This window comes from Asterias rubens, chromosome 19 (assembly GCF_902459465.1).
Source record: "Asterias rubens chromosome 19, eAstRub1.3, whole genome shotgun sequence".
Classification (NCBI taxonomy): Eukaryota; Metazoa; Echinodermata; class Asteroidea; order Forcipulatida; family Asteriidae; genus Asterias; species Asterias rubens.
This window is the reverse complement of record NC_047080.1, coordinates 9,609,530-9,625,698: the sequence shown is the minus strand read 5'-3', so window position 1 is coordinate 9,625,698 and position 16,169 is coordinate 9,609,530. Positions and strand designations below refer to the sequence as shown.

Genomic DNA, 16,169 nt, shown 5'->3' with positions numbered 1-16,169 from the left:
AGTAGTAGTGTCACAGACAGATAGATGGAAAAACTTTTTATTTAATAATAAATAATAATTAATGATATAACAAAAACACAAAAAAACAAAAAAAAATGTAATCCATAAATAACTTACTATGTTAGGTACAAACGGTGGTGTGGTTTTCCTCATTAACAATTCTTCCCATTGCACATTCTGAAAAATAAAATCACAAAATAATGCTCGATTAGACCAAACCAGTAGTAAGTCCATAGATTAGATTAGAATGGTTTAATAGCCAATGAATTTCCCATCATGGATAATAAAGTGAATTGAAATTAAAAACAGTCACAGGAATTTGAAGTGGTGGTCTCACATCATAAAAAAACATTATCGTCCTCGAATACACTACAATAAATAAACAAACTTAAATACACAATCAGTACAATAAAAAATACCTCAAAAACTACAATTGCTCTTACATGAAAAATTCCATTAAAAACTCGACACTCTTAGTTTGCATCAAGCTTAAGATGATGAAGCTTGAGTATTTTTGGCATATTGCAAGGAGAGACGGGGGAAATCTTGAGAAGCAGAGCATGGAAGAAAGTGTTGCTGGTGGTGTTGGCAGACAAAAGCTGACAGCTAGGTGCACTTAAAAGAAAGAGGCAACGACAGCCGCACTGGACAGGGAAGCTTGGAGGGAGTTTATTTCTCGGACACCACAGGACGGCCGATGCCATAATGGACAACGGAGAGAGAGTATTATAAGAAGTTGTACTTACTCTGAAGAAGGCTTGTTTCTTGACGTCCTCAGCGTCCCTCCTACTTGAACCAAGTCTCCTCTCTGGATTACGTCTCAATAACTACACAAAGATAAAATTAATCCGTGAATATTCATTTCATTTCAATTCATTTAAATTATTCTGGTCAAAGACTCTCGTAAAAGCAAACTTAATCACTGTTACTAGCCAAGAACCCAAATAAAGAGTAGACAAGGAAAGAAGTACCAGTTTTAGATGTGGAAGGCAAATCCCCAAGAAATATTCCAGGGAAAACCCACGCAGTCAGGCGGGGACTGAAAACCCAATAACAGCCTCTGTATTAACATGCCAGCGCTCTACCAACTGAGCTACATCAATCCCCTATTTTGGCGGTCACCCTATTTAGTCAATATCTTAAGTTTAGACGTTAGAAACATTCCAACCATAGCAGAAATTAAAGTGGACAACCCATAATGAGTTCTTAGTGATCAAATCTAGTTATTTTGTCAGTTAAATGTTACATTTGCTATCCATTTATATTTGGTAGTTGTTTACTTACCCTTCTCATGATAGCAATAGCTTCTGTGGATAAGAATCTTGGATAGCGGACTTCGTCGTTGACGATGCTATCAAATACTTCCTCTTCATCGTCACCAGGGAATGGAGACTAGGGACAAAATAAATCATAGAAATAATCAGACACTTGTTTGTGTTCACTTGGCCGGTGATCATATAAATCCGGGCTTGCCCTTAACACTAGCCCAAAACCTTGTCTACTAAAAACTGCTACAAGCACCTCTCAACTTGCCCTGTGGGCTACTAAGAACTGTGCAACCTACTTGTCTAAAATACTCGTATTTCTTCCATTCAGATGTAAATAATACATCTTTGAGTTAAAGGCAGTGGGCACTATTGGTAACTGTCAAAGACTAGCCTTCACAGTTGGTGTATCTCAACATAATGCATAAAGTAACAAACCTGTGAAAGTTTGAGCTCAATCGGTCTTCTAAGTTGCGAGATAATAATGGAAGAAAAATAACCCTTGTCACACGAAGTTGTGTGCGTTTAGATGCTTGATTTCGAGACCTGAAGTTCTAAATCTGAGGTCTCGAAATCAAATTCGTGGAAAATTACTTCTTTCTCGAAAACTATGGCACTCCAGAGGGAGCCGTTTCTCACAATGTTTTATACCATCAACCTCTCCCCATTACTCGTCACCAAGACAGGTTTTATGCCTATAATTATTTACGGTAATTACCAACAGTGTCCACTGCCTTTAATTTTTGAGTGTAACTTTATTTGCCTAAACTGGTTGTGATTGCTACTATACGCATCAGAAAGATACCTTGATGACAATATATATTTTAAATCAGGGCTACTAAAACTTCCTGTGGTCAAGTTTAACCCAGAGTATATTAGCTCAGTTGGCTACTTAACAACAAACTTAAGAGCAAGGCCTGTAAATAATAACAATCATAGTAGTAATAGGCATTTGTAATGCGCCAAACCTATGTTAAGAGATGTTCAAGGCAAAAGACAATGTAAACAAAAAAAAGTACTTGTCCATAATATATCCAGTGAAAAGAAAGCAAAATAACAACTTGGGAAGACATACAATAGTTATAGCATACATGTAGCACATAATATACCCAGTGAAAAGAAAGTAAAAGAACAATTGGGGAAGACATACAGTCATTATAGCATAGTATACACATAATGAATGTTTATGAGTGCAATGGTGCGAATATGTTCATGAGTTGAAAGATGGAATGTTCTATTCAACGAGGCGGAGCTGAGTTGAATAGAACATTCCAGCTTTCAACGAATGAACATATTCGCACCATTGCACGAATGAAAAACATTCATTATTTGTTTTATATAACATCCAAGTAGATCTTTATCATTTTGATTGAAAGATACAACTTTCAAAACAAACAATTTCAACTGTAGAAGCTGAATGCTAGTAATTTTACTATGCCTTCTTGCAGTAACACCTGCTGCGTTACCAAAGACACGCGCACGCAGTGATGTTTTTACTCAGCGTGCAATGGTACTTTTATTTGCTATCACGTGACGGACAATCCTCCAATCAAATGGCAAGGATCTGCTTGGGTGTTACATAATACTTAATATACCCAGTAAAAAGAAAGCAAAATAACAACTAGGGAAGACATACAATAGTTATAGCATACATGTAGTACATAATGTACCCAGTGAAAAGAAAGCAAAAGAACAGTTAGGGAAGACATACAATAAATAACAATGGAATGCAAACAAATTATGAATTGAAGAAACACATCTTGAAAGGGTGAGCTATCAAAGTAACTTTGAAATTGTGTGCATCGGAAATATAACAAATATATTCAGGGAGTTTGTTCCAAAGAGAAGATCCAGCATGTGTGAATGAATGTACAATGACCAGTCTTCTCACTTGGTGTATTTCGATATATGCATAAAATAACAAACCTGTGAACATTTGAGCTCAATTGGTCGTCGAAGTTCGAGATAATAATGGAGGAAAAAACACCCTTGTCACACGAAGTTGTGTGCTTTCAGATGCTTGGTTTTGGGACCTCAAAATCTAATTGGAAAATTACTTCTTTCTCGAAAACTACTTTATACAAGAGGGAGCCGTTTCTCACAATGTGTTATACTATTAACAACTCTTCATTGCTTATTACCAAGTAAGTTTTCATGCTAATAACTATTTTGAGTAATTACCAATAGTGCCCAGTCAAAATATCATTTGATTCCCCGATCACACTAAAGAGTGCACTCACCTCTCCTACGAGCATTTCAAATATAAGAACGCCGAGTCCCCACCAGTCTACCGCCCTGGTATACGATGGCTCGGTCAAGACCTCGGGTGCCAGGAACTCCGGTGTACCACAGAAGGTGCTGGTGCGGTCCCCGAAACCCATGCCTTCTTTACAGAGACCGAAATCAGCAATCTTCAGGAAGCCCTCTTGATCCAGAAGAAGATTGTCAAGCTTCAAATCTCTGTTGATCAAAAATAATAATTACAATTTATTTCTAAAAAATAGTTTATGGAGTATGCATGGTCTGATATTTTAATACTTTTGATAAGCGGGGGCACATCTCAAAACTTTTTCATTGTTTACTTTTGTTACTCTGGAATTTGTGTGAAAATCTGACACAGAGGGCAAAATCTCACATATGACCAGTGCAGTATCTTGCCTGCCACAAAAGCCCTGGAATGTAAAAGGTCATTCTTTTTTAAACAAAGGATAAGTGGAATATGATCAGTCAATTAATCAAGACACCTACCTGTACACAATGTTGTTTTCGTGCAGATACTGCAAGCCAAGTACGACACACGCTGCATAGAACCTGTATGTAGAAACCGAGATAACCACAATTAAACATAAAATACCATGAATACATACATTTAAAATTGTACTCAATTTTCATTGTAGCCAAGCGGTCTAGTTCACCAGACCTAAGCTCTGATGTTACCAGCAGAAGAGTGTAGGTTCCTATCACAATCATCTTCCTTTGAGCAAGGCACTTAGTCATAATTGCTTCATAAAAAGTTGTGAAGGTTGTGCATTTTTGTACTATTAACCAGGTTCCTAGTGGATGATACCCATGCCTACGTCTTTCCTGACTGTGAATGGGTACCCTGTTTCAGCCAACAGGAGTTAGTGGCAACGTGCCACTGTTGGCAGTTGATTTGGGTAAAGTGTAGCCCTGACATTGAAGTGGCCATCTGGCCTTGTTTGTTAGATGATCTTCCTGCCAACCTCCTTCATACAAACATTGGTTTAACGTCTATGATTATGAATTGCACAAATCAAGAAATTGTGATTCAGTACCCAGAACACATTCTAGTGATTCTAGTAATTGTGAAATCAGAGGTTAGCTTGGTAAGATTTGAACCCATGATTGCAAATCCTGCAGTCTAACCACTGGACCACGGTTAGCTTGGTAGGACTCAAACCCACAACCTTGCAATTGCAAGTCCTGCAGTCTAACCACGGGACCAAAGTGTCCCCCAAGAACTTACACAGTCCTAGACTCTGAGAAGACATCTGTGTGTATATGCATCATGAGATCACCGCCGATAGCGTACTCCATTACAAAACAGACATGGGCCTCAGTCTGGAAGCAAGCAAACAAGTTGACTAGGAAGGGATGTCTCATACTGTTTGCTGTCTCAAAGATACGCTTTTCACACATCAAGCTGAAAAAAGAAAAAGAAACTCCTGGTAAAACATAAGTTTAGTTTAACAGTTTTTAAGGCAAAGTATACCATGGATTGTTGGAACCGTTCGATTGTTTAAAGACACTGGACACTATTGGTAATTGTCAAAAGACCAGTCTTCTCACTTGGTGTATCTCAACATATGTATAAAATAACAAAACTGTGAAAATTTGATCTCAGTTGGTGGTCTTCCCAAGTTATATTCTGAACAATAAAACTCGCTCCATGTTGAATATAAACAGTTGCAGAAACAGTTGTGTAAACTATAAAATTGTATTCTGATCATCTCTGGGGTGTCGTGGCTAAGCGGATAAGAGCACTGTTTTCAAGCTCTGCTGATTCTGTTCAGCAGAGGGTGAGTTCGAATCCTGGTCATGACACTTGTGTCCCTGACGAGACACTTAACTATAATTGCTTCTCTCCACCCAGGGGTAAATGGGTATCTGTGAGGGCAGAGATCGTTCTTGTGATAGATTTAGCCGAGTAGTGCATAGTTGTAGCACAAGGCTGTTTAATCCACAGGGAGCTGAGATGGTTTAAGGAATGATTTAAGGTCCAGTGACCAGGGGTAATAATTTGAAGCGCTTAGGGAGTGAAAAAGCGCTTTATATAAACTTAATATTAAATTATTATTATTATTATTAGTTTTATCTCACCTCTCTACTTCCTCCCTGGCAATTATGTCCCCTTTCTTGAGGGCTTTGATAGCAAATAATTCACCCGTGTTCTTATACTCGGCAAGAAGCACCTTGCCAAAGTGTCCTCGCCCAAGAACGCTGATACAGCGGAAGTTGTCCATACTGACAAAACTACTGGAACTAAAGAGAGAGAAGATAATTATATTTAAAAGCATTCAATTAAAACATTCTTACACTCTCCTTAAACCTTCAAATATACAGTTCATTAGCATTAAAGTCACCTGGAAGTGGTATTTTTTCAAAATAAAGCTTTTGTCACTAATATATGTGTTTTGATGAGTGGAATGTGAATAAACAGTTAGCTAAGGTTTTAAAAAATCAGTTCTTATGTTATTTACAAATTTAAGAGTAGACCCTGACCCGAGAGGGCGCTGTTCGTGACGTCAATCAAGGCAGACTTTGCCTGTAATGCGTAGAGTAAACACAATTGCAAAGTACATGTACGGACCAAATCGTGAGTTTGTACGTTTCAAAACTCCGGCAATGCCGACTGGGTGTATTGCTGCTGAACGCAGAAAAACACTTTTTGAAATGTACCAACTCACGACTTGGACGTTCATGTACTTTGCACGTGTGTTTACTATACGCATTGCAGGCAAAGTCTGCCTCGATTGACGTCACAAAAGGGGTAGGCGGAGTCAGCCCCCCAAACAACTTTATATATTTTTTAAACATATAAATCGTGACAAACAAAATTACTTAAAAAAATTGTTTTATTGTTCGTAAGCATATACTCTTATGTTTGAAAGAAAACAAATTCTATTTCCAGGTGACTTTAAGAGACATCAAACATAATTGCAGAATCTCTGGTACATGTAACATGTAATACAAATTTAAAATCTGGCAAGATTTTCTGGCAAAAATTTGTCACCAGGCCAAAGTAAAAAATAGCATCATGGGGCAACAAAGAAACTAGACGGAAAAAAAACCCCAAAAAACCCAGAACCACAACGAAAAGTCCCTTTCACACTGTATCTCTTATCCCCCAGGGCCCAATTTCATAGAGCTGCTAAGCACAAAAATTTGCTTAGCACGGAACTTCTTCCTTGATAAAAACAGGATTACCAACCAAATTTCCATGTGAGTTTCAAGATAAGCAAACAACAACTTAAAACCAGTAACAAGAAATTATGCAACGAATGGAAATTTGGTTGGCAATCCTGTTTTTATCAAGGAAGAAATTCCGTGCTAAGCAACTTTTTGTGCTTAGCAGCTCTATAAAATTGGGCCCAGGGAATATAGGTCTGGTGAGGCAGAGGGAGTTTTTTTACCCCACGGTTAACCCATGGAACTTTCACACTGTGTACCTATTCCAATGGGTTCCAGTTGCACATTTCAAGAATACCTAAGGGTTTTACCACTTACCACTACTCCGGAGCAGCGGTAGCTATTCCCCGGGTATGCCCATTTGCCGGGGCAGAATTGGGGGAAGACCGCGGGTAAAATGATCAATGTGAAAAGGCCAGCCGTTATGATTCCTCGGGGTAGTGTGAAAAGGACTACAGACAACTTGACACTCTCCGACACCCGTTTCAGATAGGCGCTCTAGAGTCGTGTCAAAAACAAATTCTGAACTTCTGAACTAAGTTAATGAAAATTTTGACATCTGAAACAGTTAGGAGCGACTGGATCCGCTAAAGATCGAAAGATCCCCCGTTTCAGTCAATCGGAACGACTCTAGTGAGCCATGGTTTCAGACGTCGATCTTATCATGAGCCAAACCTTAATGTTATGTTAAGATCTCCTGTCTGAAACCAATATTTATTTGGGTCAACGTAAAGTCGCTCCTAATCTATTTGGTTCGGCGGGACGCTGGCGTACCTGTCTGAATCGGGTGTAAGAGCTACCTCTGATATTTATTTACTTACCTGATCTCATGCTGAGCTACAGCATTGCTAGGTTGAGGTCTGGATGTAGATGGTGAGGGTACTATTGGTCTGGACTCGGGGAGGTCTGGCGTTGGAGGTGCCGAGCCGGAACTTGGACTCTTCAGAAAATCAAATGCAGATAACGCATCCTATTAATGGAAATAATAGTTGAAGGAATAGAATAGAGCATTGATTTTAAAGGAAAAGCAGAGAGCATTGACAGTTATTATAAGCTTCCTTTTGATAGAAATTGAAGAACCATTTGAATCGTATCAACCTTTAACCAACCAACAAGAAACTTGTCTGTTTCCAAGAAACTTTCCTGTACATCGTGTATGTCTACCGGAAAGTAGATTTGTGTAAAAAAAAAAAAAATGCATTTTAGCAACTCCACCCAGACTCAAATTTTGAGGGAAAAACGCCAAGACTGCAGGAATTGTAGCTCAGAATCTTTACAGTATCGTGATCATATTTACAAGACCCGAATCAACATCAGAAGAAACTAGAATCCAAATGAGAACATAGTTTTGTCATCTTAAAGCCAGTGGACACTATCGGTAATTGTCAAGACCAGTCTTCTCACTTGCTGTATATCATCATCTGCATAAAATAACAAACCTGTGAAACTTTGAGCTCAATCGGTCGTCGGAGTTGTGAGATAACTATGAAAGAAAAAAACACCCTTGTCACACAAAGTTGTGTGCTTTCAGATGCTTGATTTCGGGACCTCAAATTCTAAACTTGAGGTCTCAAAATCAAATTTGTGGAAAATTACTTCTTTCTCGAAAACTACTCCACTTCAGAGGGGGCCATTTCTCACAATGTTTTATACTACCAACCTCTCCCCATTACTCTTTACCAAGTAATGTTTTATGCTAATAATTATTTTGAGTAATTACCAATAGTGTCCACTGCCTTTAACTGTTTGGTTTGAACAAAACACTAACAGGAGATTGATATCTTTTGCCTTATGGGGGATACTCAGCACGATCGAAAGATATTTGTAGGACTCAAACGTCAACATTTGATCATCAATGTTTTAAGGTAAAGATGTTGCATTGAAAAAAGAAACAAAACAAAACCACCAGACTTGACATGTCTTGAGTGTACTGGCCCATCCCTGAAATCACTGGCCTCTGGCCAGTGGTCCAGTGCCAAACTGAAGCCATGACCATGGTCATTAACACACTCAGATTATGAAGTAAGGTCGAGCAAAGTAAACCAAATATTTTTAACAACAAACTCACCCATAACAGAACACTCACCCATAACAGTATATCCAAAAAGAAACACCCCAACCCAAAACACATCTTTGACTTCAATCTATCACCAATCAATTCATTATTTGACTAAATACACCTGTCGTATCCCATACCATCTGAATGGGAACACTGTGAGTGAATTGAGGAAATTCGTGCAATAAAAATGAGAAGACTGTGGTAGAACTGACTGACTACAGGAAATGCGTCTGTATTTTTCCTTATCTCAAGGTCAGTACAAGTCGATATCCTGCAATGACTTTTACTTTTTTAGACATAAATATGACTGAATAGCAATGCAGGGCTTGAATTTGACACTGGACCACTGGCCCGAGATTTCAATGTCAGGCCAGGGGTGGATTTCACAAAGAGTTAAGACTAGTCTGGATCTAGGACGAGTTACTTGTCCTAACTTAGGACTAGCCAGTCAGTTTGAGTCTCACAATATCTTTCAAGCCTGCTGAGTATCACCCACAAAACAAAAGAGATAAATCTTCTCTTAGTCTTTTGTTCAAATAAAACAGTTCAGATGATACGTCGAGTTGAAACCAACAGTTCTTTTCAGAACCACCCCAACTCGTTCAGAGATTATCATTACATGGTGTTACCGCAAACCTTCTACATGTATACATTAGGCCTGGGCGAATAATTTGAATATCCGGTTAATGGCGAATAGGTTTTCCTATCCGTAACCGCGAATGCCTTTTTTTTCTTAACCGGATATCCGCAATGGGCGCGAATACCTATTTATAAACCGGATAGTCCTGTAAGTACAACCAAGTAACCGGATATTCTTTAATATCCGAATATCCTCGGACGTCGGGCGACAACTGATAGGAATGTTTTGTCTGAATCCTTAAAAAACTTCTATTACGACAGCATAAAACAGCATAGTGTATTTAACTAAGCTCACCTCCGTGAAGAGTTAAAACAATGACATTTCTGACGTAATTTGTTCAAAGATTACAAAAGTTTTCCTCCACGTAGAGTCAATCACGATCAAAAGAATTAGCGAATCGCCATCTTTAAATTAGATCCGGTTATTTTTATGAATGAACCGAGTCACACTGTCTAAAACTAGTATCAATCCGCCCATAAGATCTCATTCCCCAACGAACAGCGCCCTCTAGCGGCCCCCCAAAACTATTTTTTTTTTTTTTTTTTTCATAGCGCCCTCTAGCGGCGAAAAAATCTATTCAAATATCCGGTTAATTTCGGATAGTTGGCCAGCGGTAACCGAATACCAAAATTTCACTATTCGCCCAGCACTAGTATACATGTATATGATAAAAACCGTGTTCTCATTTTGATTCTAGTCTCTTCTCAATAAAATTCTAGTCTTGTAAATAAACTCATGGCCTAGTAAAGATTCTGAGTTAGTTCTGGGGTCTTGTGGATTTTCACCCGAAATTCAAGCACTGAAATGCCTGATTATTCAAACAAAAAGATAATGGGATGCCAGAAAAAAGCTTTAAGATGAGATACATGCCAGGAACAGAAGACAGAGAGATAGCAATGTGAAGGAAACACAGATATGCAATTGAAGAGAAACAACAACTATAAACAGTTATCATACTCACAATACGGTAAACACAAACAAATTTTAACACAGACATTTCAAAGCTGAAAACAAGTTTCAGAAGTGACTGCCAGAGAGTAAGACAGACAAATGTCTGCCCTAAAGCTGGTCATATTGTAAAAACAATAACACGTAGACAAGCATGTTAACGACAACATGAAAACACATAAATGACAAAATGAAAACACATGGTGTAATGACTCCATGAGTGTGAGACAGACCAGGGTTTACCCTGTATTTTTTCCCCCATATAACTCGATAAAGTACTGAGAATACGGTGCTTAATACACGGTGTAAGTTTAAAATTTAATTCTACTAAACCGTTCTATAAAACCGCAGCTAACACATAGGATTCGAACTGCCTCTAGCCACTGGGCTAGCTCAGTGGTCTAGTGGCAAGACATCTATTCCAGCAATGCAAAGGTCATGGATTTGAATCCCACCCGAGTGACTTGAATGTGGATTATTTTCTCAGAACTCGGGAAAGGACTAAGTGCTAAGTATACATATCCTTAATGCAAAACTAACATCTATTAATATATATTAAGTTTGTGGCAACACTATGAGGGGCCGTTTATGACTAAATGAGCAAACCCATATATATAAGAGCAAAACCATATATATAAGAGCAAAACCATATATATAAAGGAGCAAACCATATATATATAGGAGCAAATCCATATATATAGGAGCAAACCCATATATATTAGAGCAAACACATATATATAGGAGCAAACCCATATATATAAGAGTAAACCCATATATATAGGAGCAAAACCATATATATAAGAGCAAACCCGTTTTGCTCCTATACAAACGGGTTTGCTCCTTTACATATGGGTTTGCTCTTATATATATGGGTTTGCTCTTATATATATGGGTTTGCTCTTATATATATGGTTTTGCTCCTATATATATGGGTTTGCTCTTATATATATGGGTTTGCTCCTATATATATGTGTTTGCTCTAATATATATGGGTTTGCTCCTATATATATGGATTTGCTCCTATATATATATGGTTTGCTCCTTTATATATAGTTTTGCTCTTATATATATGGTTTTGCTCTTATATATATGGGTTTGCTCGTTTAGTCATAAACGGCCCCTCATACAACACTATCTAGGTAGATTATGTTCTTTTGACAACTTGTCTTGCTTTATATTCTACTACCGCAGAGTAGATTTTCAGAATAAGGGAGACTTCTCAATTCTAAAAAGAACTGTCCTGCTTTTTATTACCTATTAGTTATTGAAGTGAACCTTACCTCTAACTCATTCTCAGGTACCCTCCTCTTCTCCCCTTGATCGCCGTTCGTCTTCTTGGGCGACGTCTCCATATTCTGGTTGATCTCGGGGAGTTCGCCGTCGAAGCTCAGCCTCTGCATTGGAATAGCCGGTCTTTCTCTGACCGGCGGGGGTAACGAGGAGCCTATCCCAGGGGGGCTGAGGGTGGAGGGTGAGGTACAGTTTGGAGGGATGGCTCGTTTCATTAGACGGCCCCAGGTGGCGACGTTGATGTTCATCTGGTTGGCTCGGAGGAAGTTTTTGCCTGAAGAGAAAAAGTAATAACATTAATAATAATCAGTTTTTAAAATAGTGCTTTATACACCCGAAGGGCCTCTCAAAGTGTTCCCAACATTATGACCCCTGGTCACTGGGCCTTAATACATTCCTAAAACCATCTCAGCCTCCTGGGGAGTCTAAGCCTCTGCTGCCAAACTTGTAGTGCACTAAGCTAAATCAAAAACAAGAACCATCTCTGCCCACAGGTAAAAGATTTATAGAGATGTACATTTTCCTCTGTCTGTATTTATCACTCTATCATGTCCCTTGTTTTAATTTCTTTCAATCTGTAAATTTGGTTGACCATCACAATTGAGGGCTTGAATTTTACACTGGACCACTGGTTATCAGTGTCAAGTCAAGAAAACTCATAACTATCGCCACCTACTCCTGGGGCTAAAACATGGTTTACCCCCTTTACAGTCATACGGATGTAGACTTGGGTATCATCCATCAGAAGCCTGGCTGGTAGAACAGAAAGCACTACATGTACCTCCCCCACTTTACAAAGCAATCATGGATAAGTGTCTTGCTCAAGGACACAAGTGTCATGACCGGGACTCGAACCCACACTCTGCTGATCAAACACCAGCGCTTGAATCCGGTGCTCTTAACCGCTAGGCCATGACACGCCAAACAGAAGATGAATAAATCCATGTCAAAGTAAGTGCATTACAGTAGATACAACCAAGCCAGACTTGTGAGTGCACTGTCCTACCTTTGTATTTGGGGAATATCTTTCTTTGACGTTGAAGTTTCGTTCTCCTCTCAATGCTGGGATTAAAGAATGTAATCTACAAAAGATACAGAGGAAACGCCACTTCAATTAAACAACAGGCACTTATCAAATAAACAAGCTTTTATTTAAACAAAATCTGTGAATTACATTTAAAAGAACAATAAGTTATTAGATGTCAACTGAAATGACTTGTTTCTTGTTTTCATGAAGCGGTCAAGTTGGCGTAGTAACTCTCCTCGCCTTCGACCTCAGTGACCCCTGTTCAAATACCATTGGGCCATTATTTGGATCTGGTTTTCAGTGCCTACCCGATTGTGTGGGTTTTCCCTGGAATAACTCTGGGATTTTCCCTTCCACATCTAAAACTGAAACTTTCTTTGTCGTCTCTCCATTGTGTTCTCCACCAGAATTCTCATGAATCATGGATATATATAAAGTCTATAATTTGATCATCACGGGAGGTGAACAAACATGAACAGGGGTTTCGCTTAAATATGTTGTCATTCTCTGACTGGACGAGTAAACCAAAATTTTAGGTCACCCACAAGCTCCTTCAATAGCCGACATGTAATAATGCACACAAATTTTGAAGAGTAAAATAAACCTTAAAAGTTACAAAAGTCTGAATTTAATATTAAAAAAACGTAATTTGTGTTTGTTTTTGCCTCGGAGAAAGACTCTGCTAGGCCATCAACTCTTTTTTTGCAAAAAAAACAGAAAGTCAGATGTCCACTAAAAGGCAGAAGAATCTCACCCACGTATAAATGAAATTAAATCAAAGGATGTCAAAACATACCTCGGCAAAGAGCATCCCTGCAGGTTCTAGGTTAAGACAGAGTCCATGTCTCTGGTTATCGAGGAAATCTTCCAGTCTTAAGAACTTCACGGCACATAACGACCTCCAGTCTTTGTAGAGTATAGAGATTTCCAGCTCTCGAGACTATCAGGAGAAAATTCAACAGTAAACATTATTTTTATTTATTTGTTTATTCTAAATCTTTAGACATTTACACAAGGAATACAAGTACAGGGGCTGTCAAGGTTTATGCATTAGTATAAAAACTCTCATCTTTTAAAAGATGTGTACAACCAGACCCCTGCCAATGATTAAAATCGAGATTGCACACAAAAGGGTTATAAAATCATACAACAGAAAAAAAACAGAAAAACCAAACAATTTTTTTAAAATCCTAGCAAAAACAACACCCATAAAGAAACCTGGAAAAAAAAAGGAAAAAAAAGGAGGCAGGTATACAAATTTAAAAACTCAAATAAAAATAAGACCCCGAATAATCCTTGAATGGACTTACACTCTCTATCTAAAGCCCCACCCAAAAACTGGAAACCACAGAAAAACTTGGAAAAACCATGAAGCAGGAATTATAAAAAACCAAAGGTGCTCCCTCAGTGGCTTTTACACAACAACAACACCAAGCAAGACACTGCTAATTGAGATATTCTCCAGATACAATGCAAAAGTTACAAACCTACCTTATCTAATTCCACACTAAATCTCTGATTCCAACACTGGTTACTGATGGGTTTAAAGGACGTCTGCGCTACTGAAACATTGTCTAACTTCAAAATGGCACCAATGTCATCTTAGGAAACAAAAGAGAAATTAAAATTAAAATATCACAAGTTAAAGAATGATTTTGGGGTTGAAGAAAGAAATATTTACTGTATCGGGATTTGAACTAACATTTCTGAAATACCATATCTGAACATCAAGCTAAAGATACAGATTTGGGCACAATTCAGAAAATACTGCTTAAGAAATCCCAGCTGAGCAACAATGAGCAGGATACTAGTCACAAATTGTATATGTGACATGGTATTTTGGCCGGTAACCTTTTTTTAATTTAACATACTTTTGTTTTGCTTAGCTTTAAATGTTTGTGCTTAAGCAGCTCTATGAAATTGGGCCCAGATGGTTGGCAAATGTTTTTGGGATACAAATTACTTTAAAGGGTGTATGTAACTTTTGTAGGACAAAAAACACAATGTCCACAGATTTACACTAAACTTACACAGTTTGAAGATAATGATAGTAGAAAGCTTCCCTGAAAATATTACGTGCTGAGGTGCTGTAGTTTTGGGGAAATGAGTAAAACAATGCCATGAAAATAATTTTTGTCTCATGAGACAAGAATTATATTAAGCATTACAAACGTTTTTTCATGACATTGTTTGTTTTACTCATTTCTCAAAAACTACAGCACCTCAGTAAGTAAGATTTGAAGGGAAGCTTCAGCACCTCAGTAAGTAATATTTGAAGGGAAGCATTCTACTATCATTATCTTCAAACCCTGTAAGTTTAATGTAAATCTATGGACATTTTGAAAAGGTACCCAAATCCTTTAAAGTCAAAACCGAGGGTCCGAGTAGGGTTGGCAAATGTTTTCAGGATACAAGTTACTTCAAAGTCAAAATCCGATGGTCTGAGTTGGCAACTTACTAGATAGTTCATCCCGTCTCGTACTGGAGGACCGGCTGCCCGTTCGACCATGAAATGACGTCTTGCCCTTGAGAAGTCCTCTACTCTCCCCCGGACTGAACGCTCCTCCTGTTATTGAGTTGGACTTTGCTCGGTTTGGGATGGATTCTATCAGGTCTTGGCAGCCCATTAGACGTACCTCCAGTCGACCTGTTAGAGCGGCAGGCTTGGGGAGGGTTCCGTAGGACTGGGAGGAAACCAAACATGAGATTATGATTTCATGATAATAATATTTTTTTTAAAGTATTTATATATGGCGCCAAAATCAGCCTAAACAGTCGCTCGCTTTTCAGACTAAAGATGTAACATTGAAAAATGAAAACTTGTCACATTTAGTTCATTTTGTTTAACAGTTTACCAAGTTGTAACCTTAAACAACTTATGAAAAGGAATTTTTCTCCCGGCCCGTTCGTTGTCCTCATTCCAGAAAAAAATAAACCATTGATCTCTGGCCGTGCTCCGTGGGATGTGACTGGCTGCTGTAGGCACCCTTGCATGCCAGCAGGTCAAACACTTATCAGCTTCTCAAACACAATTCAGCTTCTCAACTGCAAGTAGGGGCTGCCGTACACCCTTGCATGCCTCATTCCTCTTCAATAAACTTTCAGTTCATCTTCCACAATTAGAAATCTTAACCTCCCCTCTTCAAAAATTTTGAGGAGTGTGTCTCTGTTCTTGATTCTTATAATAAAAAATAAAAAAATAAAAAATAGAAGAAGGCGAGAAATCCTAAGTTAGTTTCGAGCTCAAAAAAATAAGCTGCACTTCTGTAAAATTTACATTTTCCCTACAGGGGTGCCCCTTACTAGAGAAAATTGGTGTGCCCCTTTCTAGAGAAACATTGGTGTGCCCCTTTCTAGAGAAAAATTGGTGTGCCCCTTTCTAGAGAAACATTGGTGTGCCCCTTTCTAGAGAAACATTGGTGTGCCCCTTTCTAGAGAAACATTGGTGTGCCCCTTTCTAGAGAAACATTGGTGTGCCCCTTTCTAGAGAAAAATTGGTGTGCCCCTTTC

The 16,169-nt window shown here is 38.5% G+C and overlaps 1 protein-coding gene across 2 annotated transcripts in view; it reads right to left on the bottom strand.

The window, feature by feature from the left end:
- Nucleotides 1-16,169, bottom strand: part of LOC117303131 (serine/threonine-protein kinase N2-like) — a 42,522-nt gene that overhangs the window by 1,264 nt on the left and 25,089 nt on the right. The window contains exons 6-18 of one of the 2 annotated variants that reach the window (XM_033787232.1): nt 15,118-15,343; nt 14,151-14,260; nt 13,456-13,599; nt 12,639-12,714; nt 11,623-11,906; nt 7,517-7,665; nt 5,607-5,768; nt 4,753-4,929; nt 4,014-4,076; nt 3,506-3,725; nt 1,285-1,392; nt 747-827; nt 118-177 (exon numbers count right to left, since the gene is read on the bottom strand). In XM_033787232.1, coding sequence (XP_033643123.1) covers nt 118-177; nt 747-827; nt 1,285-1,392; nt 3,506-3,725; nt 4,014-4,076; nt 4,753-4,929; nt 5,607-5,768; nt 7,517-7,665; nt 11,623-11,906; nt 12,639-12,714; nt 13,456-13,599; nt 14,151-14,260; nt 15,118-15,343 — 1,860 coding nt within the window. The remainder of the gene's footprint in view (nt 1-117; nt 178-746; nt 828-1,284; nt 1,393-3,505; nt 3,726-4,013; nt 4,077-4,752; nt 4,930-5,606; nt 5,769-7,516; nt 7,666-11,622; nt 11,907-12,638; nt 12,715-13,455; nt 13,600-14,150; nt 14,261-15,117; nt 15,344-16,169) is intronic. The other variant, XM_033787233.1, reaches the window with a different exon arrangement.